At 40.1% G+C, this 27,210-nt stretch overlaps 1 protein-coding gene across 1 annotated transcript in view; it reads left to right on the plus strand.

Moving 5' to 3' along the window:
• dnai1.2 (dynein, axonemal, intermediate chain 1, paralog 2) overlaps window positions 1-27,210 on the plus strand; it is a 147,865-nt gene that overhangs the window by 9,246 nt on the left and 111,409 nt on the right. Inside the window, exons 2-5 of the mRNA XM_073064242.1 lie at window positions 1,170-1,226; window positions 4,451-4,549; window positions 7,230-7,310; window positions 18,644-18,770. Of these exons, the coding sequence (XP_072920343.1) occupies window positions 1,170-1,226; window positions 4,451-4,549; window positions 7,230-7,310; window positions 18,644-18,770 (364 nt within the window). The remainder of the gene's footprint in view (window positions 1-1,169; window positions 1,227-4,450; window positions 4,550-7,229; window positions 7,311-18,643; window positions 18,771-27,210) is intronic.

The following is a 27,210-nucleotide window of genomic DNA, read 5'->3' on the forward strand; positions in this document are numbered from 1 at the left end:
CCGATAATGTTCCAAACTTAGCAACAGTTATGATGCTGTTAGGTTTTTCTTGTTAAAAGAAGGATAAAGAGCTAAATATATCCTATCTGTGACCTTCCAAAAAACTTTGATGTGAGGTCCTAAAAAAACTAAACTCAGATAAAATATAATATATTAATATACAATATCCTCATAACTGAGATAATAGCCTTCTAAACAAGAACAGCATACAAAATGCTAGAGGAATTCAGCAAGTCAGGCAGCATCTGTGGAGGGAATTAACAGTCGATGTGTCAGACTGAGATTCTTCATCAGGACCTGATGAATGGCCTCAGCTCAAAATGTCGACTGTTTATTCTCCTCCATTGATGCTGCCTGACTTGCTGAGTTACTCCAGTATTTTGAATGTGTTGCTCAAGATTTCCAAATCTGCAGAATCTCTTGTGTTTATTCGAAACAACATATCTTGTAACTGGGAACATCTTAAGCACTCACTGTAATTAATATTTACAATTTATGTTATGTCTGTTTTATTAATGGATTTTTAATTATTAGGATATGGTACTAGGCAGTCAGTTCTGCCGAAGGGTTTTGGTGTGAAACGGCAATTGTTAACGTCAATTGTACTTTTTCCCATAGATGCTACCTGGCCTGCTGTGTATGTGTTGCTCGGATTCCCAGCATCTGCGAATCTTCTCTTGTTTGAGGGAAGAGCAGATGATGCTTTATATATTGGGAAGGTTTGAAGAGGAAATAATGTATGGACGCATTAACTATAGTTTTAGAGATATTAGAATATTGATCCATTATTTGATGTAAGCATTGAAGTAGATTAGATAAATATTTGTACTATTAAATTGATTAATTTTATATTAATATCCAGGACATGCCCCCTTCTCAGTACTATCATCAGGTAAGAGGTGCAGGAACCTAAAGACCCACATACAACATTTTAGGAACATTTTCTTCCCCTCTGCCATCAGATTTCTGAACAGTCCATGAACTCATGAACACCACCTCACTATTCTTCTTTTGCACTACTTATTAATTTATTTTTATTGCAACTTATAATAATTTGTTGTGCTTACATTGACCTGCTGCCAGAAAAGAACACAATTCATGTCTTATGTCAGTGGCAATAAATCTAATAATTATTAGACTCTGATTCTAATAATTTATCTTCCGAGTAGATTAACATCCAGCCGCAAACACCAGCTGCTAAGGTGATATCAAAGAAGTACAAGAAGGTAAGTAGGCTTAATAATTTTGTTCATTGAAAATGAACACTTCTGTATCATTTGTCTAAATAACTAATAACATTACAATGCTGCCACAGTTATTTGGAAATACCAATGTACCATTTGAATTTGGGACCAAATAAGATTTTAAATAAGAAATAGATAAAACTTGTAAAAAGTAAAAACATTGGAATTTAGTGGTTCTGCAACTGTTTCTCAGTTAACAAAGGATAATTTTGAGCTGGCTGCTTTTATTTCATCTTAGAATCACCCTGAAATTTATTCACTGTGTAGATGTTAGTGTGTCTTTATTGATGCTTTGCTGCACGCTTGAGTGCTCGGTGGAAGGTGCTGATGCTTTTTTGATGGTGGGGGTGAGGGAGTTGTTGCCTTGCTGTTGCTTGTGTGTGGGAGGGGGAGCTGGGGGGGAGCTTTGGGGTTCTAACATTTTAACTGTCATTCATTCTTTGAGGCACCCTGTTTTCATGGATGTCTGCAAAGAAAAAGAATTTCAAGACGTATATTGTATACATTTCTCTGACATTAAATGTACCTATTGAAACCTATTGAAACTATATCACTTTAGGTTGCTTGCCTAGGATGTGGGACATTTTTGTTTGTTATCTAACTCTCAGTTGTTTAGCTTACACTGCTAGAAGTGGATTTTGTTCTGAGATGAGGGAGTTATTTCATGAAGAGAGTGGTTCATTAATATACACTTCATTTTAGAAAAATAAAAGAGTACCTCATTGAAATATTAATGATTTTGAGAGTAATTGACAGGATAGATGGTATGAGTGTTTCCTTTGATTGGAGAGTCCAGCAGAGGTTCCCAACCTTTTTTATGCCATAGACCCCTACCATTAACTGAAGGATCCGTGGACCTCAGGTTGCCAACCCCTGATCTATAGATAAAGGTTGATGTGATTAGGCTCATTAATAGTTCAGAATAGACTAGGTGGGCAAAAGGGCCTGTTTCTTGTCTGTAGTGTTCTATGATTCTATTCACACCAAAGATATGGAATAATAATTTCAGACAAATGTGAAAGGAATTTTTTTTGATTACTGTGTTATGAGTCTACTGAAAGAGTTGTGGATGCTTAGTCATTAAGTATATTCAAGGCTGAATATAAGAGCCTGATAGGGTTTGAACAGTAAGTGATTTTATTGAGTGATAGAAAAAACTGGGAGGTTCAAGTGTCTTATTGTTAGTTATTTTTCTTATATTCCTTGGAGAAAGAAGAAACAGCTATCAGTGGCATTTTCATGAAATATTTCTCCAAAGTGATTTTGGTTTTTGGAGGACTGATATGCAAGGTATCTTTGCTTTACAAAGGCCTAGATAGACCTGCATACTGCCTGATCTGCTTGTCACGTTGCAGTTCACTACACATTGCCCCTTACTGCCCAAAGTTGGCATACTTAAGTATATTTATTGCATAAAATCTTCTCCCCCTCACTGATCAGCTGCTTTTCAGCCACATACAGTTCTGCGCCCGGTATCCTAGCAGCCTTCATGGCTCATTCAGGGAATTATAGACCAGTTAGCCTGACATCAGTGGTGGGGAAGATGCTGGAGTCAATTATAAAAGATGAAATAACGGCACATTTGGATAGCAGTAACAGGATTGGTCTGAATCAGCATGGATTTATGAAGGGGAAATCATGCTTGACTAATCTTCTGAAATTTGTTGAGGATGTAACTATGAAAATGGATGAGGGAGAGCCAGTGGATGCAGTGTACCTGGACTTTCAGAGAGCCTTTGATAAGGTCCCACATAGGAGATTAGTGGGCAGAATTAGAGCACATGGTATTGGGGGTAGGGTACTGACATGGATAGAAAACTGTTTGGCAGACAGGAAACAAACAGTAGGGATTAATGGGTCCTTTTCAGAATGGACTAGTGGGGTACCGCAAGGTTTGGTGCTGGGACCGCAGCTATTTACAATATACATTAATGATTTAGATGAAGGGATTAAAAGTAACATTAACAAATTTGCAGATGACACAAAGCTGGGTGGCAGTGTGAAATATGAGGAGGATGGTAGGAGAATGCAAGGTGACTTGGACACGTTGGGTAAGTGGGCAGATGCATGGCAGATGCAGTTTAATGTGGATAAATGTGAGGTTATCCACTTTGGTGGCAAGAACAGAAAGGCAGATTACTATCTAAAATGGTGTCAAGTTAGAAAAAGGGGAAGTACAACGAGATCTAGGTGTCCTTGTTCATCAGTCACTGAAAGCAAGCATGCAGGTACGGCAGTCAGTGAAGAAAGCTAATGGCATGTTGGCCTTCATAACAAAGGGAGTTGAGTATAGGAGCAAAGAGGCCCTTCTGCAGTTGTACAGGGCCCTGGTGAGACCACACCTGGAGTATTGTGTTCAGTTTTGGTCTCCAAATTTGAGGAAGGACATTCTTGCTATTGAGGGAGTGCAGCGTAGGTTCACGAGGTTAATTCCTGGGATGGCGGGACTGTCATATGTTGAAAGATTGGAGCAACTAGGCTTGTATACACTGGAATTTAGAAGGATGAGAGGGGATCTGATTGAAACATATAAGATTATTAAGGGATTGGACTCACTAGAGGTAGGAAACATGTTCCTGATGTTGGGGGAGTCCAGAACCAGAGGCCACAGTTTAAGAATAAGGGGTAGGCCATTTAGAACCGAGTTGAGGAAATACTTTTTCACCCAGAGAGTTGTAGATCTGTAGAATGCTCTGTCTCAGAAGGCAGTGGAGGTTAATTCTCTGGATGCTTTCAAGAAAGAGTTAGATAGAGCTCTTAAAGATAGCAGAGTCAAGGGATATGGGGAGAAGGCAGGAACGGGGTACTGATTGTGGATGATCAGCCATGATCACAGTGAATGGCGGTGCTGGCTCAAAGGGCTGAATGGCCTTCTCCTTCAACTATTGTCTATTTGTTCTGCACAAGTGGCTAGTATGGTTTTTATTTTAGCCAAGCTGTCAAGGCTCCAGCTGGCTAGGTTCTAACTTCTGACTCTTTTAAAACTATCTTTAAAACATGCCACTTTGTCTTCATTCATGTCTTCTAGTTTCTATGTTTGTTACCAGTTGTCTTTTTATTATATTCCATCGTAATTCTTCAAATAAATGTAAATAGTTTTTTTTATATTAAAGAAATGAAGAGTGACACGTCATGCCTTGTATTTTAGAGGTTATATTGGGTAAAAATTCCATCAGTGTTTCTCTGAAAAGTAATTATTTTTATAGGATGAAGATGACATAACTGAGATGGGAGATGGAGATGAGTGGAATTTAGGAAAGACAAATCTAATCAAACCTGCTGATCAACTCGATCTCACTGAACAAGTAAGTAATATTTTATTATCAGTTTTCAATAATATTCCATCAAAACTTATGCATAACTATTTACTTTTCTTTCAGAAATGACATCTGAATTGTTACTGATGTTAAATCTTTACCACATATTGCAATTAGAACCATAGAACCATAGAACACTACGGCACAGTACAGGCCCTTCAGCCCTCCATGTTGTGCCGACCCATATAATCCTAAAAAAAAGTACTAAACCCACACTACCCCATAACCCTCCATTTTTCTTTCATCCATGTGCCTGTCCAAGAGGCTCTTTCTTAATTCTCATATGTTAATTTTCCTGAATGATTGAGTTCACAAACCATGGGGTAATGTTGCAGCTCTATAAAACTCGAGTTGAATTACAAATAAACTCTTCTCAGGCTTCCAACCGGGTACAGGTATCGACTTTAACCAGTGTTTCAATGACAAATTCCGTATTCTTTATCAGGGGTGATACCTAGGCACATCTAGTCCAGTGGTATATATAACCCCGTCGTCCGTTCCTCCTGATTGATTACTCCTTAACCAATCAGGTTTCCGTTGTTCCACCTTGTTTACAATTGATTTCCAGTTCTTACTTAGAGTGAGACCTTCATCTTTGCTAAAATTCTTATTCGCTATCGCTTCCTTCACCAGGCGGTCGCAAAAGCCACTATCATGGCACAGTATCGTGGCACAGCTACACCTCCTACGCTCCTTGATGCAGGTTTCCACCACGCGCCTCTTTGGCTAATCTACGTATGCTGCTCCACATTCACAGATTATGTTTAGTGTACTATGTTCAATTCTAGTTACCTCATTATAGAAGGTATGTAGAAGCTTTAGAGAGGATGCAGAGGAGATTTACCAACATCCCAGCTGGATTAGAGAACATGTTTTATGAGGAAAGATTGAGCAAGCTAAGTCTTTCCACTTTGGTATGAAGGAGGACAGGTGTTAAGATGATAAGAGGCAGAGATAGAGTGGATAACCAGCTCCTTTTTCCCAGAGAATAGCTAATATGAGAGGACATAATTTTAAGTGACTGGAGGAAAGTATAGGGTAAGGAGGAAAGTCTGAGGTAGGTTTTTTTTCGGAGAGAGTGTTAAGTGCATGGAATGTACTGCTTGGGTAGTTGTGGAGGCAGATACATTAGATACATTTAAGAGAGTTGGATAGGCACATGGATGATAGAAAAATGAAGAGCTATGTGAGAGAGAAAGGTTAAACTATTCTTGGTTAAAGGGTCAGTGCAAAATTATGAACTGAAGGCCCTGTACTGTGCTGTATTATTCTATGTTCTATATACCATTATGAAGCTTTTTTCAACACCCATGCCCATTTAGGAACGACAAGGAAATTGGTGAAATAATAATATAGTGGATTCCAGTTAATTGGGCCATCAGTTAATCAGGACAACTGCTTATTTTGGACAACTCTTAAAGAACAAAAATTAATCAAGTAAATAGCCAGGATTCCCTTCATTTATTTGGGATACTATGCTGTTCAATTGGGACAGGAGACTTGCTGAACAGTTTAATACACTTGTGTGGCCATTAGACTGTATAGTTTTTAAATAACCTGATTTGCATGTTCAAAAAGCAGTGATTTTTGTCACTGATAGTCGGTGAGAAATAAGCAGTAGGGAGATTGCAACAGGAAACTGCAAACTGCTCATTGTGGTTTCAAGCATTCAGGTTTGGAGATGCCAAAAACAGCTGGGAGTGAAAATAGAACTTAAGTACTTCAAAAAGTTAGGAACTTCGAAGAATTTGAAGGTATCAATAATCATCTTGAACATGGCAATGAAAATCGAGGATTCAACCATTGAATGCATTGTATGAAGGCCGTCTATAATCTACACCAGATGTCTGTGCTGATTTGGTTAATTTACAATCTAAAGAACGTGACGGCATATTTGGCATTAATTCCTCCATCAATAACTATTAAGAACTAATACACAGTTTTATAGCACATTAATAGTATTGATAGTGTTCCAATTTATTTTATATTTCATTTAAATATATATATTTTTTAAACAGTAGTTTGTCTTTTTTATTCCTTTTTAATGATTGTTAACTCTTTAGAAAATATTTGGAAGTCTCTTTCTTAAAGGGCTGTGGGAAATGTATTTTGAATACTTCTATGACCAAGGTAAAAATATTCTTCATAAGCAAGAGAATACTGCAGATATACAGACTCAGCGGCCCACAAGGCCAAATGGCTTTTCCTATTCTTGATACATAAATTCACACGTCAGGAAACGGAATGTTAGTTATTCATACCCTCATTATTAAATTAAACAAATCACTGCTTGAGATATTATCAATGACTGCTCACACTCCCAGAAGCAAACTATTATGTCAGAGAACAATTACTCTCCACATATTGTTACCATCTGCTTTATTTCTGTTATTAATGGTGCTGGATAATGGGAATTTCAGACTTATTTGCAGGAAAGATGCAATAAACTTACAACAATTAAATATTAACAATCACTATAATCAACATTTCACTAAGGGCCTACTTCAGAGACAGTTTGCAGAGGTTTGATTGGAGTTGTTTTGCAACACAATATTGCTGATTGTTTGACCCATGCTCTATCTGAACCCAGCTCCTTCTTGGAATATGTGGTCAGTAAATTTTGCTATTTATTTTTATTTTAAATATATAAATTCTGATTCTTGTTTAGGAACTAAAGGAAGAAATTACTTGTGTTCTTACTGCCAACAATCCACATGCTCCTCAAAACATTGTGAGATACAGCTTTAAAGTGAGTAATGTATTTCAGTAAGTTACAATATTTCAGAAAGAAACTTTCTATATTTATGTATATTCTGAGGTGTTCAATGAAAAATTCCATCATCAATTTTGGTAGAAAACAATAAACTATCTGTGCAACTATTCTATGTTGTTAAAAAGTTGTCCTTAAAAAGAAAATTTCTTCATGAAAGCATGTGATGGTCATGAAATTGATCCATTTAGCACCATTTGGCACTAGGTGTGTCAATTTTTTCAAAACTTATTAGATTCCTAGAGCTGCCAGATTCTTCTTGTGATGTGACCAGAAATGGGCACTATAAGTTAAATATGGCCTAACCAGAACTTTATACACCAGTAACTTGACTTACAAACTTTTATACCCATTCCCTTGATGACTGAAGTCCATTATGACATTCACCTTTTTTGCCGCTTTCCATTGCAACTTTTGTGAACCTATGGATTTGCAACACAAGCTGCCTCTGTATATCAATGCTCCTTAGGAGTCCTGCCAAGAAGAGTATACTTTCTTAGACCATAAGACATAGGTGCAGAATTAATCCATTCAGCCCATCAAGTCTGCTCTGCCATTATATCATGGCTGATTTATTATCCCTCTCAACCCCAAACGTCAAAGGCTTTTTCCCCGTAGCCTAATCAGAACTGATCAATTTATGTTTTAAATATACTTAATGACTTGGCCTCCAAAGCCATCTGTGGCAATGAATTCCACATTTTTACTATCCTCTGGCCAAATAAATTCCTCCTTATCTCTGTTCTCTATTCTGAGGCTGTGGCCTCTGGTCCAAGATTTCCCCTCTATAGGAAACACCTCTCAACATCCAAATTACCTAGGCCTTTTAATATTCAACAGCTTTCAATGAGATCCTCCTCACACCCCCAGATCTTCTAATCTCCAGGAAGTACAAGTCTAGAACTATTAAAATGCTCCTTATATATTAAACTGTTCATTTCTGGAATAATTCTCGCAAATCTCCTTTTTTCCTCTCCAATGCCAGCATGTCTTTTCTTAGATAAGGAACCTGAAACTGCTTATGATACTTCAAGTACAGTCTTATAATGCCTTGTAAAGTCACTCAGCATTACATCCTTGCTTTTATATATTAGTCCTTTTGAAATAAATTTGCCTTCCTTATCAGCATTTCAACCTGCAATTTAACTTTTAGGGAATCCTACATGTGAACTCCCAAGACTCTTTGCCCCTCTGATTTTTGGATTCTCTCCGCACTTAGAAAATAGTCTGTGCTTTAATTCCTTCTACGAAAGTGTATGGCCATAAACATTGCTGCACTATATTCCATCTGTTACTTCTTTGCCCATTCTCCCAATCTGTCTCAATTCTTATGCAGATAGCCAGCTTTCTCAACACTACCTGCCTCTCCACCTATCTTCATATTGTCCACAAAGCCATCAATTTTGTCATCCAAATTATTGACATGTAATGTGAAACAAAGTGGTACCAACACCAAACCCTGCAAAACAACACTAGTCTTGGGCAACCAACTATAAAAGCCCCAGTCATTCCCATTCTTTGCCTCCTGCCAGTCAGCCAATCTTCTGACCTCACTAGTATATTTCCTCTAATACTATGGCTCTTATCTTGTTTAGCAGCCTCATGTGAAGCACCTTGTCAAAAGCCTTTTGGAAATTCAAGCTTACAACATACATTAATTCTTTTATCTGTTCTGCTTGTTATTTCTTCACAGCATTTCAACAGATCTGACAGGCAAAATGTCCCCTTAAGGCATGGGTTCCTAATTTTTTTAATGTTATGGACCCTTACCATAAACCAATGGGGTCCACAGACCCCAGGTTGGAAACCCCTGCCTTAAGGAAACCATGCGGACTTTGGTCTATTTTATCATGTGCCGCCAAGAATCCTGAAAACTCATCCTTAATAATGGACTCCAACACTTCCCCAACCACTGAAGTCAGGTCATCTGGCCCATCATTTCCTTTCTTCTGTCTCCCTCTCTTGATAAAGAGTCGAGTATCTTTTGAATGTTCCAGTCCTCCGGAGCCATTCCAAAATCTAGTGATTCTACTACTGCCTCTACAATCTCTTTTGCTACCTCTTTCAGAATGCTGGTGTGTAGCTCATCTAGTCCAGGTGACATATCTACCTTCAGATCTTTCGGTTTCCCAAGCTCCTTCTCCTTAGTAAAAACGACTACAGTCGGCCCTCCTTATCTGTGAGTTCCGTATGCGCGAATTCAACCAACTGCGAATCGAGAAAACCCAGAAGTGCTCTTCCAGCACTTGTTGTTCGAGCATGTACAGACTTTTTTTCTTGTCATTATTCCCTAAACAATGCAGTATCACAACTATTTTACACAGCATTTACATTGTATTAGGTATTATAAGTCATCTAGAGATGATTTAAAGTATATGGGAGGATGTGCGTGGGTTATCGTGGATTGGGATTGAAAAAAATCGGATGTTCTCTTACTAAGTAAGTCGGAACAGGTACATCCAGTATTATTTAGCGTTAGTTAGTCAAGCGTTTGTCTAAGTATATAGTATATATTTTATCTTTCTATGCATATAAAATGCATAAGAACATATGTTTCAGTGCCGGGAGGATCAAAAACCCAAAACCCCAAAACCCAATAATTAAACCACTGCGTTGCTTAGTAATAATTGTAGCTTTCATCAGGGCAGGGCCTTTCTCACCTTATCCTTTAAAATTGTTCCGATCGTTGACTGACGTAGACTAACGCTTTTCCAATGACCGATGCCGTTTCACCTCTTTCCGATCGCTTTATTATTTCCACTTTATTTTCAATCGTGATTATTTTTGTTAACAGAAACACTGCGCATTCAGAGCTGCGCTGCCGGGTCCTAATGTCCACCGCATTGAGACAGGTTAAATAAGGTCTGGGGTTCCGCTGGGCCCTAAGATCCACCTCATTGAGACAGGTTGAATAAGGGACTTGAGCATCCGCGTTTTTCAGTATCCGTGAGGGGTCCCGGAACCAATCCCTCGTGGATAAGGAGGGCCGATTGTACACTCATTTTTGCCCCCAGGCACTCCTGAACTTCTAGCAAACTGCTAGTATCTCCACAATGGAGACTGATGCAAAACTTAATAAGTTTATCCATCACTTTTTTGTTCCTAATTACTACCTGTCCAGCATCATTTTCCAGCATTATTGCCTCTCTTTTACTCTTTATTTATCTGGAAAAAAAGGCTTTTGGTAAACACGAGATTCTGCAGATGCTGGAAATTCAGAGCAACACATATAAAATGCTGGTATAAGTCAGCAGGTCAGGGAGCAGCTATGGAAATGAATAAACAGTCAATGTTTTGGGATGAGACCCTTTATCATGACAGAAAAGGAAGGGAGAACATTCCAGAATAAGAAGGAGTGGGGAGGAAAGGAGGTCAAGCCAGAAGGTGATAGGTGAAGCCAGGTGGGTGGGGGAGGGGGTATGAAGTACGAGGCTGAGAGGTGATAGGTAAGGCAAAGAGCTGAAGAAGAAGGAATCTGATAGAAGAGAGTGGATCATGGAAGAAGGAAGAGGGCCACCAGGGAAGTGGTGATAGATAGGTGAGATGAAGAGGTATGTTGCCAGAGTGGGTAATTGAAAAAGAGGAAAAATGGGGGAGGGAAGGAAAAAATGACCAGAAGTTAAAGAAATCAATGTTCATACTATCTGGCTGGAGGCTACCTGGAAGGAATATGAGGTGTTGCCCTTCCAAACTGAGAGTGTACTCATCGTGGTAGAAGAGGAGGCCATGGACTGATGTGTTGGAACAAGAATGGGGATAGGAATTTAAGTGTTTGGCCACTGGGAGATTTTGCATTTTGTGGATGGAGTGGAGGTACTCGACAGGACCACAAAACCACTAGAATTATGCCATTTACCCATCGAGTCAGCTCTGCCATTTCATCATTTTCCCTCTCAGCCCTAATCTCCTGCCTTATCCCTGTATTCTATCATGCCCTGACTAATAAAGAATCTATCAACCTCTACTATTAATTATATCAAATGACATAGCTGCCTTTGGCAACAAATTCTACAGCTTCGCACAAAATGCTGGTGGAACACAGTGGGCCAAGCAGCATCTATAGGGAGAAGTGCTTTCGACGTTTCGGGCCGAGACCCTTCATCAGGACTAACTGAAAGGAAAGATACTAGGGATGCTGTCCAAGTTGCATGCCATCTTGGACAATGACTCCCATCCACTCCATAATGTACTGGTTAGCCAGAGACTCATTCCACCGAGATGTAACACTGAGCGTCATAGGAAGTCATTCCTACCTGTGGCCATCAAACTTTACAACTCCTCCCTCGGAGTGTCAGACACCCTGTGCCAATAGGCTGGTCCTGGACTTGTTTCCACTTGGCATGATTAACTTATTACTTAATTATTTATGGTTCTATATTGCTGTATTTCTTCACTATTCTTGGTTGGTGCGGCTGTAACGAAACCCAATTTTCCTCGGGGTCAATAAAGTATGTCTGTCTGTCTGTCTAAGAGATTTGAAAGTAGGAGGGGGAGGGGGAATGCAAAATGATGGGAGAAGACCCTTCTCACAATTCCTCCCTCTCCGCAGCATCTGCTCTCAGGATGAGGTTTTTCATTCCAGGACGAAGGAGATGTCTTCCTTTTTTAAACAAAGGGGCTTCCCTTCTTCCACCATCAACTCTGCTCTCAAATGCATCTCTCCCATTTCCCGCACATCTACCCTCACCCCATCCACCCGCCACCCCACTAGGGATAGGGTTCCCCTTGTCCTCACCTACCACCCCACCAGCCTCCAGGTCCAACATATAATTCTCCGTAACTTCTGCCACCTCCAACGAAATCCCACTACCAAGCACATCTTTCCCTCCCACCTCTTTCTGCTTTCCGCAGGGATCGCTCCCTACGCGACTCCCTTGTCCACTCATCCCCCCAATCCCTTCCCACCGATCTCCCTCCTGGCACTTATCCTTGTAAATGGAACAAGTGCTACACCTGCCCTTACACTTCCTCCCTCACCACCATTCAGGGCCCCAGACAGTCCTTCCAGGTGAGGCGACACTTCACCTGTGAGTCAGCTGGTGTGGTATACTGCATCCGATGCTCCTGGTGTGGACTTTTATATATTGGTGAGACCCGACGCAGACTGGGAGACCGTTTCGCTGAACACCTACGCTCTGTCCGCCAGAGAAAGCAGGATCTCCCAGTGGCCACACATTTTAATTCCATGTCCCATTCCCATTCTGATATGTCTATCCATGGTCTCCTCTACTGTCAAGATGAAGCCACACTCAGGTTGGGGGAACAACACCTTATATACTAGCTGGGTAGCCTCCAACCTGATGGCATGAACATTGACTTCTCTAACTTCTGTTAATGCCCCTCCTCCCCTTCTTACCCCATCCCTGACATATTTAGTTGTTTGTTTTTTTCTCTCTCTCTGCCCATCACTCTGCCTGTTCTCCATCTCCCTCTGGTGCTCCCCTCCCCCTTTCTTTCTCCCTAGGCCTCCCGTCCCATGATCCTTTCCCTTCTCCAGTTCTGTATCACTTTTGCCAATCACCTTTCCAGCTCTTAGCTTCAGCCCACCCCCTCCGGTCTTCTCCTATCATTTTGCATTTCCCCCTCCCCCTCCTACTTTCAAATCTCTTAGTATCTTTCCTTTCAGTTAGTCCTGACGAAGGGTCTCGGCCCAAAACATCGACAGCGCTTCTCCCTATAGATGCTACCTGGCCTGCTGTGTTCCACCAGCATTTTGTGTGTGTTGTTTGAATTTCCAGCATCTGCAGATTTCCTCGTGTTTGCTCTATAGATTCACCACTATTTGGCTGAAGAAATTTATTCTCATCTCCATTCTAAAAAGGAATTCCCTCTATTCTGAGGCTGTGCCCTCTGATCTTTGACTCCCCTACCATAGGAAACATACTTTCCACATGAACTATATTGAGGCCTTTCTACATTCGATAGGTTTAAATGAGCTCACTACTCATTCTTTTGAATTCTGGTGAATACAGGCTCAAGCCATCAAACATTCCTCATATGACAGGCCTCTCAATCGTGGTATCTTTTTCGTGAACCTCCTTTGAGCCCCCTCCAATGTCTGCCTATCTTTTCTTAGATAAGAGGCCCAAATCTATTCACAATAGTCTAAGTGAGGACTCGCCAGTGCTTTGTAAAGCCTCAACATTACGTCTTTTCCTTTATATTCGAGTCCTCTTGAAATGAATGCTAAGATCACATTTGTCTTCCTCACCACAGACTCAACATGCATATTAACCTTTAGGGAATCCTGCATGAGGACTCCCAAGTCTCTTGCAATCAGATTTTGGATTTTTCTCTCCATTTAGAAAATAGTCTACACTTTTATTTCTTCTTGATGGACCCCCAATAAAAATCGGGTCTCACCAATGTCGAGAGGCTGCATTGGGAGCATTGGATAGTGTACATGACCCCAACAGATATGCAGGTGAAGTTTTGTATCACCTGGACTGACTGGTTGGGGCCTTGAATGGAGGTGAGAGAATAGGTGAATGAACAGGTGTAGTACTTCGGCCGTCTTCAGGGATAAGTACTAGGAAAGATATTAGTGGGGAATGATAAACAGTCAAAGAAAGCAAGGATGGAACGATCCCTCCAGAAAGCAGAGAGTGGGAGGGGATGGGGCAGAGATAAAGATGTGTTTGGTGGTAGTGTCTTGTTGAAGATGGCAGAAGTTACAAAGAATGATGTGTTGGATGTGAATGCTCAAGGGATGGTAGGTGAGGACAAGAGGAACTCTATCCATGTTAAGGCAGCAGGAAGAGGAACGTGGATATCTGGAAAAAGCTGGAGAAGTGGGTGGAGCATAGGCCACTGGTGACCTCCCATCTCCATCGTCTTCTGTTCTGAGCCAGTTTCTCAAGGGTAGACGAGGAGTGACCCATCATCTAATTTCAATCTTGATATCTTTCTTCCATGTGTTCTTTGAATTTCTCTTTTTCCAAAGTGACATGCTTATTTTTGAGGGGAATGGCCACAGAGTGCTTTGTGCTAACTAACTGTTCACATTTCCATTTCTCCTGCAGTCATCCAGCTACTCACTTCCGGCAACTTCGGGGTGACTACAATAACTCTGATTGATTATCCCCTCACTCTGCTGTACAAGCTGAAGGTCATCCAGCTGCTGCTCCAGGTCCTGAAAATGGTCTTCAAGAAGCTGCAGTCAGATGCACTTCACACAGATGTAGTTCCCTGGAGACTCTGGGTCTCCCAGGACTCCAACATCTGGCATGAAGAACACACAACAGTCATTTACTAAATTAGGTGCAGCAAGACAAAAATCAAGGGTACCTTAACAGAAGCTTACCAACCCAACTTCTCTTTCAAGCCGATACTTCCTTTGGGCTGAAGTCTGACACCCCTACTCTCACCACCAGCCTACTCCCAACAAAGACTGCCCCACTTGTCTCTTCTGTACTTTTAACAAGCATGGCCAACCTGCGAGAAACCTCATCACTATAGTCTGCTCCTGCCGTTGATTAGGCCATTGGAATGAGCCTTCTCAGCCTCCATAATGATTCGAAATTCATCCTCTTACAGCTCCAATTCCTTATCACAGTGGTCATAATATGATAGACTTCATCTTGCAATTTGAGAAGGAGAAGCTGAAGTCAAACATATCAGTATTACATTGGAGTAGGTGGAAGTACAGAGGCATGAGAGAGGAACTGGCCAAAATTGTTTGTAAGGGAACACTAGGCAGTGATGATGGCAGTGCAGCAATGGCTGAAATTTCTCGGAGCAATTCACAAGGTGTATTATCCCAGAGAGGAAGTATTCTAAAGGCAAGATGACGCACCTGTGGCCGACAAGAGAAGTCAAAGCAAACATATAAGCCAAAGAAAAGACATATAATAGGTCAAAAATTAGTGGGAAGTTAGAGGATTAGAAAGCTTTTAAAAACCAACAAAAGGCAACTTAGAAGGTCATAAAGAAGGAAAAGGTAGAATATGAAGGTAAGCTAGCTAATAATATTAAAGAGGATACTAAAAGTTTCTTCAAAGAAACTTATATAAAATGTAAAAAGAGAGGCAAAGGTAGATACCAGACTGCTGAAAAATCAAGGACGAAGAAATGGTGGATGAACTGAAAAAGTATTTTGCATCAACCTTCACTGTGGAAGACATGCAGTGTGCCGGGCGTTCAAGCAGGTTAGGGGGCAGTAGTGTCTGAGTTGCCATTACTAGGGAGTAGGTTCTTGGGAAATTGAAAAGTCTGAAGGTAGAGCACTCACCTGGATGAGATGGTCTACACCCCAGGGTTCTGAAAGAGGTGGCTGAAGTGATTTTGAAAGTTTTAGTATTGATCTTTCAACAATCAATTGATTCTGGCAGGTCCTGGAGGACTGGAAAATTACAAGTATCACTCCATTCTTCAAGAAGAGAAAGGGGCAAAATAAAGGAAATTATGGACCAATTAGTCTGACCACTGGTTGGAAAGATATTGGAGTCGATTGTTAAGGATGTGGTTTTGGGGTGGGGGGGGGTACTTGGGGTCACATGATAATATAGGCTGTAGTCAGTATGCTTTCCTTGGGGGAAAATCTTACCTGACAAAGCTGATGGAATTCTTTGAAGAAAAAACAAGCAAGATAGACAAAGGAAAATCTGTGGATGCCATGTACTTGGATTTTCAGAAGCTCTTTGACAAGGTGCCGCATATAGGAAGTCTTCTAGCATGGAAAAAAATAGTGGCTGATTGGCAGGAGACAAAGAGTGAGAATAAAAGGAGCCTTTTCTGGTGGCTGCCAGTGACTAGTGGTGTTCCGTAGGGGTCTATTTTGGGACCATTTCTTTTTACATTATATGTTAATAATTTGGATGATGGAATTGATGGCTTTGTGGTCAGTTTTGTGGACAATATGAAGATAGATGGAGGAGCAGATTGTTTGGAGGAAGCAGAGACGCTACAGAAGGACTTAGGCAGTTTAGGAGAATGGGCAAAGAAGTGGCAAGTGGAATACAGTGTCGGGAAGTATATGATCATGCACTAGTAGAAAAAAATAAAACCATGGACTGTTTTATAAATGGAGACAAAAATTCAAAAATTTGAGTTGTAAAGTGACTTGTCCAGGAGTCTCTAAAGTTTAATTTACATGTTGAGTCTGTGATGAGGAAGGAAAATGCAATGTTAGCATTTATTTTGAAAGGACTAGATTATAAAAACCAGGGTGTAATATTTAGTCTTTATAAAGCAATGGTGAGGCTTCACTTGGAGTATTGTGAACATTTTGGGCCTCTGTCTAAGAAAGGACCTGCTGACATTGGAGAGGGTTCCAAGGAGGTTCACAAAAATGATTCTGGGATTGGAAGGCTTGTCATATGAGGAGCTTTTGATGGTTTTGGGCCTGTACATACTGGAATTCAAAAGAATAAACGGCGACCTCATTGAAGCCTATTGAATGTTGAAAGGCCTTGATAGAGTGGACATGGAGAGGATGTTTCTTGTGACAGGGGTGTTGAAGACCAGAGGATACAGCCTTAGAATAGAGGGGCGTCCTTTTAGAATGGAGATGAGGAAGAATTTCTTTCACCAGAGAGTGCTGAAACTGTGGAATTCGTTGCCACGGGCAGCTGTGAATGACTGTTATTGCCAAGTCATTGGTGGAGATTAATGGATTATTGGTTAGTCAGGGCATGAATGGACACAGGGAGAAGGAAGGAGATTGGGGCTGAAAGAGAAACTGAATCAACCATGATGAAATAGTAGAGCAAACTCAATAGGTCAAATGGCCTAATTCTTCTCCTATAACTTGTGGTCTTATGGTCTTAACACGGTCTGAAAGCGGCTGCAGCTGAATGTACTTCTCGCCAAGGATACTGGAGGCTCTCTGCCTTCTTCGCATGCCAGGAGAGGAACATTCCACTATCCTGCCTGGCATCCTCACTGCTCCAACTGTGCAATAGGAAAGAAAGAAAGAAAGAAAAATTGAATGAAAAAATCAAACCACAGCCTTCGTCTCTCTTTGCTAAAGTCTCTATGAGCCAAAGCTTGAGCTCCCCACTCCAATTATGGCCACTCCCACAGTGTCTGTTCCTCTTAATACCAACTTTATATTGGCCTTTGGGAAGTGCCTACTTATGCACAATCCTTCATCTCTTTGGGAACTGTGGTGCACAGAATGTTCTGAATGCCCTCATTCTCTTAATTTGAACTCTCTCCTGCTGCACAATCCAAGCAATCCAAGGTGTCCTCTTTATCTGTTGCGCACAGAATGTCTAGGCTGCCCCTGCTCTTTTTACATTTGACCTGCCAAAATGCACCACCTCATACTTGTCCAGAAGAAACTCTATCTATCATTTCTGTAGCCAAATTTCCAGCTGGTCTATATCCTTTGACAACGTTTCCTCACTATTAACAACCCTGCCAGTTTGTGTGTTATCTGCAAGCTCACTTGTGAGACCACATACATCATGAAGAACAGGCACCCCAGCATTCTTCCTTGCAGAACACGACAGGTCACAGACCTCCAGAGACCTCAAAGATGAAATTAGCTTTTTTTGTCACATGTATATCGAAACATTGAAAAAGACAGTGAAATTTATCTTTTACTTCAATAACCATGAGGATGTGCTGGGGAAAACCCAGAATGTTGCTTTGCTTCTGGCACCAAGGTAGCATCCCCATAACTTGTTAACCCTAACCTGTATCTCTTTGAAATATGTGATGTAACTGGAGCACCTGGAGGAAACCCACATGATCATGGAGAGAACATACAAACACCTTCTAGACAGCAGCAGAAATTGAATCTTGATCTTACAGCTCCATAAGATGATATTCCTCAAGCTTAGGTTGGGGTATCTTGTGTACTGTGTAGGAAGCCACAATTAATAGGTCAGTCTGTTAATCAAATGAACAATTAAGGTGATGGAACTAGAAACTCAGGGTCACCCTTGAAGATTGAATGGAGGTGTTCTGCAGAGTGTTCTGGTAAGAGGGGAACTTGTTGTAAGTGCTGAGTGCAGTATATTAAATTGGAACATATGCAAGTGAATTACTGCTTCAGTTCTGCTTTTCTTCCTTTTTACCTATGCTTTCATTCTTATTTTTATGAATTGCCTGTTACATAAAATATTTTATGTCAGTTCATAAGTTAAGCATCCATTCAACATTTTCTCTTTTGCTACATCGCTGCTGAAACAATGTTTATTGCTCTAAACTGAAGATTGTTTTTGCTTCTCTTTTTATAAGCTATTTTTCTCCAGTACATTGAGTGAAATTATATTTTTATTATTGATTTTAATGGATAATGGGAATGCTTGTATTTTGTAAGATTTGCTTGAATTCTTAATATGCCACCTTCTTTTATATTTAAGGAAAGAGCTTACAGACAGGTACCAATAATTAGCCAACTAGCCATTCACTTCTCATTGGATGGAAACCTATTACACAAAGATTCAGATGAAGCAAAGCGACAAATGTCTAAATGGGAAATTTCTGAAGGTACATGAATTTCTTTCTTTATAGGTTCAGTCTGCAAAAATACTTAAAATGTTTATGCTTGGGGGAACTGGACTGTAGAGTGATTTAGCATACACTCTATAGCATATTGATTAAATTGACAGCAGCACCCACAAAATGCTAGATGAACTTAGGAAGCCAGGTAGCATCTATGTGAGAGAATAAACAGTCAACGATTAGGGTATATGATTCCCTGTACATTCCTCCATCTTCAACAGGATCTTTCCACTAAACACATCTTTCCCTCTTCACCACTCTCCACTTTCCAAAGGGATTGTTCTCTACATGACTGTGTTGTCTACTTGTCACTCCCCACTGATCACACTCCTGGCACTTATCCCTGCCAGCAGGACAAATACCACACTACCCCATACACTTCCTCTATCACAACCATTCAGGGTGAGACTTCACCTGCCAGTCTGTTGGAGTCATCTACTGGATCTGGTGCTCCTGGTACAGCCTCCTCTACATCGGGGAGACCGGGCATAGATTGGGGGATTGCTTCATTGAGCACATTCACTCCATTTGCCACAAAAGGCAGGATTTTCTGGTGTTCACTCATTCACTCATTCTGATATACCAACTATTGGAGTAGTGTGGCAGCAACAACCTTGTACTCAATGTCAGTAAGATGAAAGAGCTGATTGTGGACTTCAGAAAGGGAGAGACGTAAGAACACATACCAATCCTCAGAGGGATCAGAAGTGGAGAGAATAAGCAGTTTCAAGTTCCTGAGTGTCAAGATCTCGAGGACCTAACATGGTCCCAACATGTCGATGCAGCTATAAAGAAGACAAGACAATGACTATACTTCATTAGGAGTTTGAAGGGATTTGGTATGTCAACAAAAATACTCAAAAACTTCTATAAATGTACCAAGCTGCAGCGGGTTGTAAATTTAGTTGGTTCCATCTTGGGTACTAGCCTACAAAGTACCCAGGACATTTTCAAGGAGTGGTGTCTCAGAAAGGCAGCATCCATTAATAAGGACCCCCAGTACACAAGGCATGCCCTTTTCTCACTGTTACCATCAGGTAGGAGGTACAGAAGCATGAAGGCACACACTCAGTGATTCAGGAACAGCTTCTTCCCCTCCGCCATCTGATTCCTAAATGGACTTTGAATGTATGAACACTACCTCACTTTTTTAATATACTGTATATTATTTCTATTTTTGCATGACTTTTAATCTATTCAATATACATGTACTGTAATTGATTTACTTATATATTTTTACTTTTTTTCCTTTCTATATTAAATATTGCATTGAGCTACTCCTGCTAAATTAACAAGTTTCATGACACATGCCGGTGATAATAAACCTGATTCTGATTCTGATTCTGATATGTCGGTCCATGACCTCCTCTACAGTCACGATGAGGCTGCCCTCAGTTTGGAGGAGCAGCACCTCATATTCTGTCTGAGTAGCCTCCAACTTGATGGCATGAAAACCGATTTCTATAACCTCCAGTAATTTTACCCCCCCCCCTCTTTTTTTCTATTCCACATTCTGGCTCCCCTCTTGCTCCTTGTCTTCTTCTCACCTGCCTATGGCCTCCCATTCTTGCCCCAGTTCCTTCCCTTTCTTGCATGGTCCACTGCTCTCTTCTTCAGCCTTTTACTTTTTTCATTTCTCTCCTCCTGGCTCCTCACTTCATCCCATGCACAAACTTCTCCTTCACCGGTTTCCTTATCACCAGCCATCTTGTACTCCTTCCCCTTGCCCCACCTTCTTATTCTGGCTTCTGTCCCCCATCCTTTCCAGTTCTGATGAAGGGTCTCAGCTCAAAACATCGACTGGTTGTTCCTTTTCATAGATGCTGCCTGACTTGCTGAATTCCTCCAACATTTAGTGTGTGTGTCTGGACTTTCAGCATCTGAAGGATCTCTTTAACCTAAGATTTTTTAACCTAAGATCCTGAATAAATAAGATTAGGCGCTGGTGGTATGAATTTATGAACTCCCCTAGTGGGCACTTATTCACACCACATAATTGCAATAGCTCTGTATTATTTTATACGTTGAACTAATTATTCTCTAACTAATTACCGATGATTTTCATTCAGCTTTCCATGAGTTATGTTTGGTGAATGGGATGGTGGATGGGGTTAATGAAGGGTGATTAGGAAGATATGGCATGGTGTAGTGTGATGTTGAGCCATTGTTAAAGGTTTAGTTATCCTGTTATAAAGGCTGTTAAGATTTACTAGAGTGTTACCTGGGTTTCAGCACCTAAGTTACAAAGAAAGTTTGAACAAGTTAGGTCTTTATTCTTTGGAGCGTAGAAGGTTGAGGGGGGACTTGAGAGAGTTATTTAAAATTATGAGGGGGATAGATAGAGTTGATGTGGATAGACTTTTTCCATTGAGAGTAGGGGAGATTCAAACAAGAGAACATGAGTTGAGAGTTAGGGGGCAAAAGTTTAGGGGTAACACGAGGAGGAACTTCTTTACTCAGAGAGTGGTAGTTGTGTGGAATGAGCTTCCAGTAGAAGTGGTAGAGGCAGTTCGATATTGTCATTTAAAGTAAAATTAGATAGGTTTATGGACAGGAAAGGAACAGAGGGTTATGGGCTGAGTGCAGGTCAGTGGGACTAGGTGAGAGTAAGTGTTCAGCACAGACTAGAAGGGCCAAGATGGCCTGATTCTGTGCTGTAATTGTTAAATGGTTACAGTCGGCCCTCCATATCCACGGGGGATTGGTTCCGGGACCCCCCCCCCCCCCCCCGCAGATACCAAAATTCACGGATGCTCAGGTCCCTTATTTAATATGTATCAGTGCAGTGGTCTTTAGGACCCAACGGAACCCCGGAATTTATTTAACGTGTCTCCGTGCGGTGAACATTAGGACCTGGCGGTGCAGCTCTGAATCCGCAGTGTTTCTGTTCACGAAAATAATCACAATCGTGATTAAAAATAAGGTGGAAGTACTAAAGCAATCGGAAAGAGGTGAAACACCATCGGTCATTGGAAAAGCGTTAGGCTACAATCAGTCAACAATCGGAACTATTTTAATAGAGAATATGAAAGGCCCTGCTCCGATGAAAGCTACAATTATTACTAAGCAATGCGGTGGTTAATTTATTGAAATACGTATGTTTCTTAAGTGTTTTATATGCATAGAAAGGTAAAATATGTACTATATACTAAGAAAAACGTTTGACTAAGTGATGCTAAATAATACCTGTTCGGATTTCAAATCCGACTTAAAGATGGATTCAGCAATGGAACTCGTTCATAACCCGGGGACTGCCTGTACTTTTAAGTCATTTCTAGATTACTTATAATACTTAATACAATGTAAATGCTATGTAAATAGTTGTTATACTGTATTGTTTAGGGAATAATGACAAGAAAAAATAGTCTGTACATGCTCAAACAACGAGCGCTGGAAGAGCAGTTCCGGGTTTTCCTGATCCGCGGTTGGTTGCATCCGCGCATACGGAATCCGCGGATAAGGAGGGCCAACTGTATATGGTTATACTATACTGAACTAGATTCTGCTGTACAATAATAAAGATTCTTGAATTCATCATGTTCCATGACATGCTAAGATAGCAATTTTATTTCGATCAAAATTAGGAAGTAATATACATTTAAAATTAGGAATACTTGTTAAAATTATGTGTAATATATTGATGTAGATTTTTTATGCTGCATCAAGAAATGAAAATTTAAAATCATAACCTTTGTGAGTTTAGCTTTTGTGAAGAACCAGTGAGTAGTTGCATCCAACTGTTGAATAAATGAAGCTGTGGTCCTTGCACTATGTTTGTACCATGCTCCTTTTAAAAGTACCCCCTTAATTGGAGTGTTGAAAAGCAGAATTTACCTTAAATGAGACTGTTTTATCGGTGGTGATTATACCACCAGTCAGTGGTGTATATGTGAATTTGGTTAAAGTATCAAAAAAAGAAATAAATTCCAAATTAACCTTCTTAAATTTATTCTTATTTTCTCTGTCTAAATCAGAAAATGAGCAATGGATCAAGAATATTGTCAATATAAACTAGACCAGTTCATTATAATCATTGAAGTTGAATGGAACTCAAGAAGTTCATGTTACCATCGCTATTGCTATTGTTATTCAAAAAGTCTAGCATTACTTTGGTTTTGGAATGCCTTGATGTTTGACTTACCTCATGCTGAACTTGTGCAGTGGTGCATCACTAACTGGCAGGAAGGAAATCACATAAGTGTTGTTTAAAGGAATCAAGCAGGGAGTATTTTCAGTATTTTATGATGTGTTTTATCACTGTAGAAAATCTTGGTCTTGCTACCCTTACTGATTTGTAAACATTTTGAAAGCAACCACGGGTGTTCTCACAGAACTGTTTTAGGCCTGGAGGAGGAAACAGAACAGCATGAAAAATGCTGGAGAACCAAAGTAATCACAGTGAGGAAGAGAAGGAAGCAGACAGAATATATTTATTTGCAAAACACTTTTAGAAAGCATTATTATGAGCCAAAGTTTACTCTGCACAGTCTTTCACTTTATCACTTTACAAACTAAGTCACTTACTGAAAATGACTATCTGTGTTCCTCCGAGAGACCCAAACTCCATTGTCTGCTGTTATGTTCAGCAGGTGCATTCTACAAAATGAAATGCATTTGCAAATTCTATAGGTGTGAATATTCCAGAGCAATTTTGCAGTATCAACTGCTCCTTACCCCACAGCTTTGTTATCATGAGGGATTAACTGATAATACTGTCTGTACAAGAACTGTAGTGGGACAAGATAAATAGGACTGTAAAGGAGAAACATCAGTCACCATTGTAAATAATGGAGTGAACAGTGTTTCGTTTAACTCATCCTTGCCTTCATCATATGTCAACAGCTGAAATCCTTACCACTATATTTACTATTTACATCCAATTTTCTTTCTTCTGTCTAGCTTTTTGTAGAATACTCTCATCTTGTAATGGCATGTTTCAAAAAAAACAAAAATAGTCCATATTGCAAACAAGATATTTGCATCTATATTCAATATTTGACAGTAATGACAATTATTAATAGTCTTGTTTACATATTTAGCTATCCCTTTTCTCCTATGAATGCTTTCAACGCACTTACTGGATGTAATTGAGCTTTTATTGAGATTACTTTTGATGGACATAATGTGGTCACACATCAGGTCCATCAGAAGTAATCTCATTGAAAGATCTTGCATTTTTGTATCCCAGCACCATATACAGTGCTAATAATAGCACCATCGTCGATGGATAAAGATATTGGGTTGGCAGGGCCAAACTCATGTTACACATACAGCACTTGAGGAATTCAGCTGGTCAACCAGCATCTATGAAGGGAAATGGATAGATGTTTTTGGTTGAGACCCTTCATCTGGACTCATTTCACACAATCTCTCATGGTCCCAAAACACATCCTGCACAATCAAGAAAGCTCACCAGCATCTCTACTTTACGAGGTGGTTGAAGAAAACTGGACTATGCACATCGATACTAACAACCTTTTGCAGAAGCGCAGTAGAGAGCATGCTAACATGCTGCATCACTGCATGGTCCAGAAATTGCACAGCAGCAGCCAGGAAGGTTCTTCAATGGGTAGTTAAAACTGCCCAATGCACCAACCTACCCACCATCAAATACACATATAAAGAAAGGTGCCAGAAAAAGGCCAGCAATAAGAAGGATCCCATCCACCCTGTTCATGGACTGTTTGTCCCATCAGGGAGGAGGCTACGTTGCATCCACGCCAGGAATACCAACTAAAAAGCAGTAACCTTTTCTCAAGCGGTAAAACTGATCAACACCTTCACTCAGCAATCCACCCCTCCACACCACACCACACCACACCACCACTACTTCATCATTTCCTGTCTGAGTCACCTTATGTACAGACACTCCTGTACCTAGTGTCACTTTATGTATGTACAATCAATCTATGTATATAAGCTATCTTATGTATATATATTCATTGTGTGTGTATTTTTAAACATTATTATGTTCTTTATCCTATTGTGTTTTTTTTGCGCCGCATTAGATCTGGGGTAATAATTATTTCATTCACCTTTACACTTGGGTATTGGAAATGTCATTAAACAATCTTGAATCTTGAATGAATTCTAACAATCCTATGCACCTAATACATTGATATTTAGCTAATCTTCCAATACAGGGAGAGAGCTATTAAAATATGCTGTGACTCCGCTACAGTTTTGATGGTAGAGGTTAGTTTAGTGCTTATCTAGATATAAAGAACATGTATGTGTAAACTTTGATGTGTAAATTTGGAAGAAACTGTTTTCATCCAAGCAATGTGATATACACAAGCTTACAGATGGACTATTGATTGCATTTCCTACCATCATCTTTCTTTGATACACTGGGCCCCTTGAAGTCAGGATTGGAATTGTCTACAGCAGAAATGTTGTATGATTTCATACTCCAGAAAGCTTTCATCTGTGGTGATCTATATTCCTCTATGTGCTTCTCTACAATCTGAAGACTTCTACTGTAGACTAGCCTGTAAATTATTCATGGTTCCTAGATTCCAGCATGAGTGAAAGGAAATAATGCTGTTTTGTTGAATAGACTGGTTTTCTCTCCTCCACTTAATTGGCAGAACAAAATTTCAACCCCTTAAATGAAATGAATGGTTAAATGTAGAATACTGAGAGAGAAGTAGCTGGTAAAAACATTTGCAATTGTTACACAAAATGCATAGGGAGAGCTAGAAGAAAAGAAGCAGTCATGGCACTTCTCCACCATTACTATTACCATGACTGAGCTTCAGCTCATTCACGTAATAGGAAATGTGCTTGCATCAAGGGAGGGCAAAGTCTACAAGTTTATTTGTCCTTTTCCTCTGGTGGCAACTTCATCTTTGAGACTTTCTACAATATAGAAGCAAGTATATTGAATCTTGTGAAGAGGTGAGAAAATATAACCCTGTTTATAATAAAATTGTTGACTATAACAGGTAGACACATGCCAAAAAGGAGTGAATGAAAATCTTTACTGAAGCTGGAGTGACTATTGACACTCGGATTTAAAAAGCACTTGCATTTGTTTCAGTAAGGCATGTTATTTCTGACCTTTGTGGAATCCAGCAGACAATGGGTAAATGCACTTTATTTTTTTGACATATTTCAGGAGCACAGATGTGCATTCAAAACAAAGAACTTAAAACAATACAGGGCAGCACCAGGCCCTTTGGCCCATGAAGTCTGCATGAATATTAATGCCAGCCTATGTTTATCCTATCAGTTTCCATGTGATCCATATTCCTTTGTCCTCTGTTTGTTCATGCGACTTTCTAAATACCATAGATTCCGGATTTTAAGCCGCTACTTTTTTCCCACATTTTGAACAGTTTTGAACTCTGCGGCCTTTAATACGGAGCGGCTAATACATGATTTTTTTCATGCCGCCAAAAACATTTTGCCTTGTAACAGTAGACCAATAAAATTGATGAGTAGTTCACAGAGGTCCAATGAAATTGTACGATAAATCAAGCGCACTTTCACAATTAAATTATTGTAAATCAGTCATTTGTACTCACCCTCATCAACATGGAAAACACTCGAAGAAAAGCATTGTGCTGCCTTTATGGCAGTTATTTAGTTTATAATATTTTCGCTTAGTAATTCATTTTCTAGTTAAAGTTAGAACTGTTTTAACTATATTTGTTTTCTGTACTACATCGCGGGATGCTATGACGTCACACCCGGTTTCGCCGCGTCTTGTGGGAAAAATGCCGTTTGCGATAAACGGGACGGCGGGGGCGAGCGGCGGAGCGAAAACGCTGCTTTTAAGTTAAAGGCGATCAATAACTTTTCCTGGTAGGCTGCAGTATATATATTTTTTACCAGTCGTTAGGAGATATTGGAATGTTGTTCAGTAAAAAAGTATACGCAACGTATATTTAAAAGTAGCCGCGTTACAGGCACGGTTCGAAAAAAAGCATTTGCAATATGTATTTGTTTATGTTACCATATGGATTTAATTAAAAGTTAAAAAATCCTCACATGTAATATCTTTCTGTGTAAGTATCTCATATTACAACGTGGGACACCTGCGGCCGAAAATCCGGTGCGGCCTAAAATCCGGTGCGGCCTGTACAAGTAAAAAATTGATTTTCTTTCTAAAATTAGAGCCAGCGGCTTTTAATCAGGTGCGCTCTGTAGTCCGGAATCTACGGTACCTCTTCCAAGCTGCCATCATATCTGCTTCTTCCACCTCCTCTGGCAGTGTGTTTCAAACATCTCCTTTAAACTTTCCCTTCCTCACCTTTAAACTATGACCTCATGTATCTGACTTTCTTCAGCATGGGAAATATACTTTATTTACCTTATCTGAACCTCCCATATTATTATATACTTCTCTCCTATTGCTCCTCAGCTCTTGATGACATCCTGCTGGAACTCTTTGGCACCTCTCTAAAGTTTTCATATCTTT

Source organism: Hemitrygon akajei, chromosome 13 (assembly GCF_048418815.1).
Source record: "Hemitrygon akajei chromosome 13, sHemAka1.3, whole genome shotgun sequence".
Classification (NCBI taxonomy): domain Eukaryota; kingdom Metazoa; phylum Chordata; class Chondrichthyes; order Myliobatiformes; family Dasyatidae; genus Hemitrygon; species Hemitrygon akajei.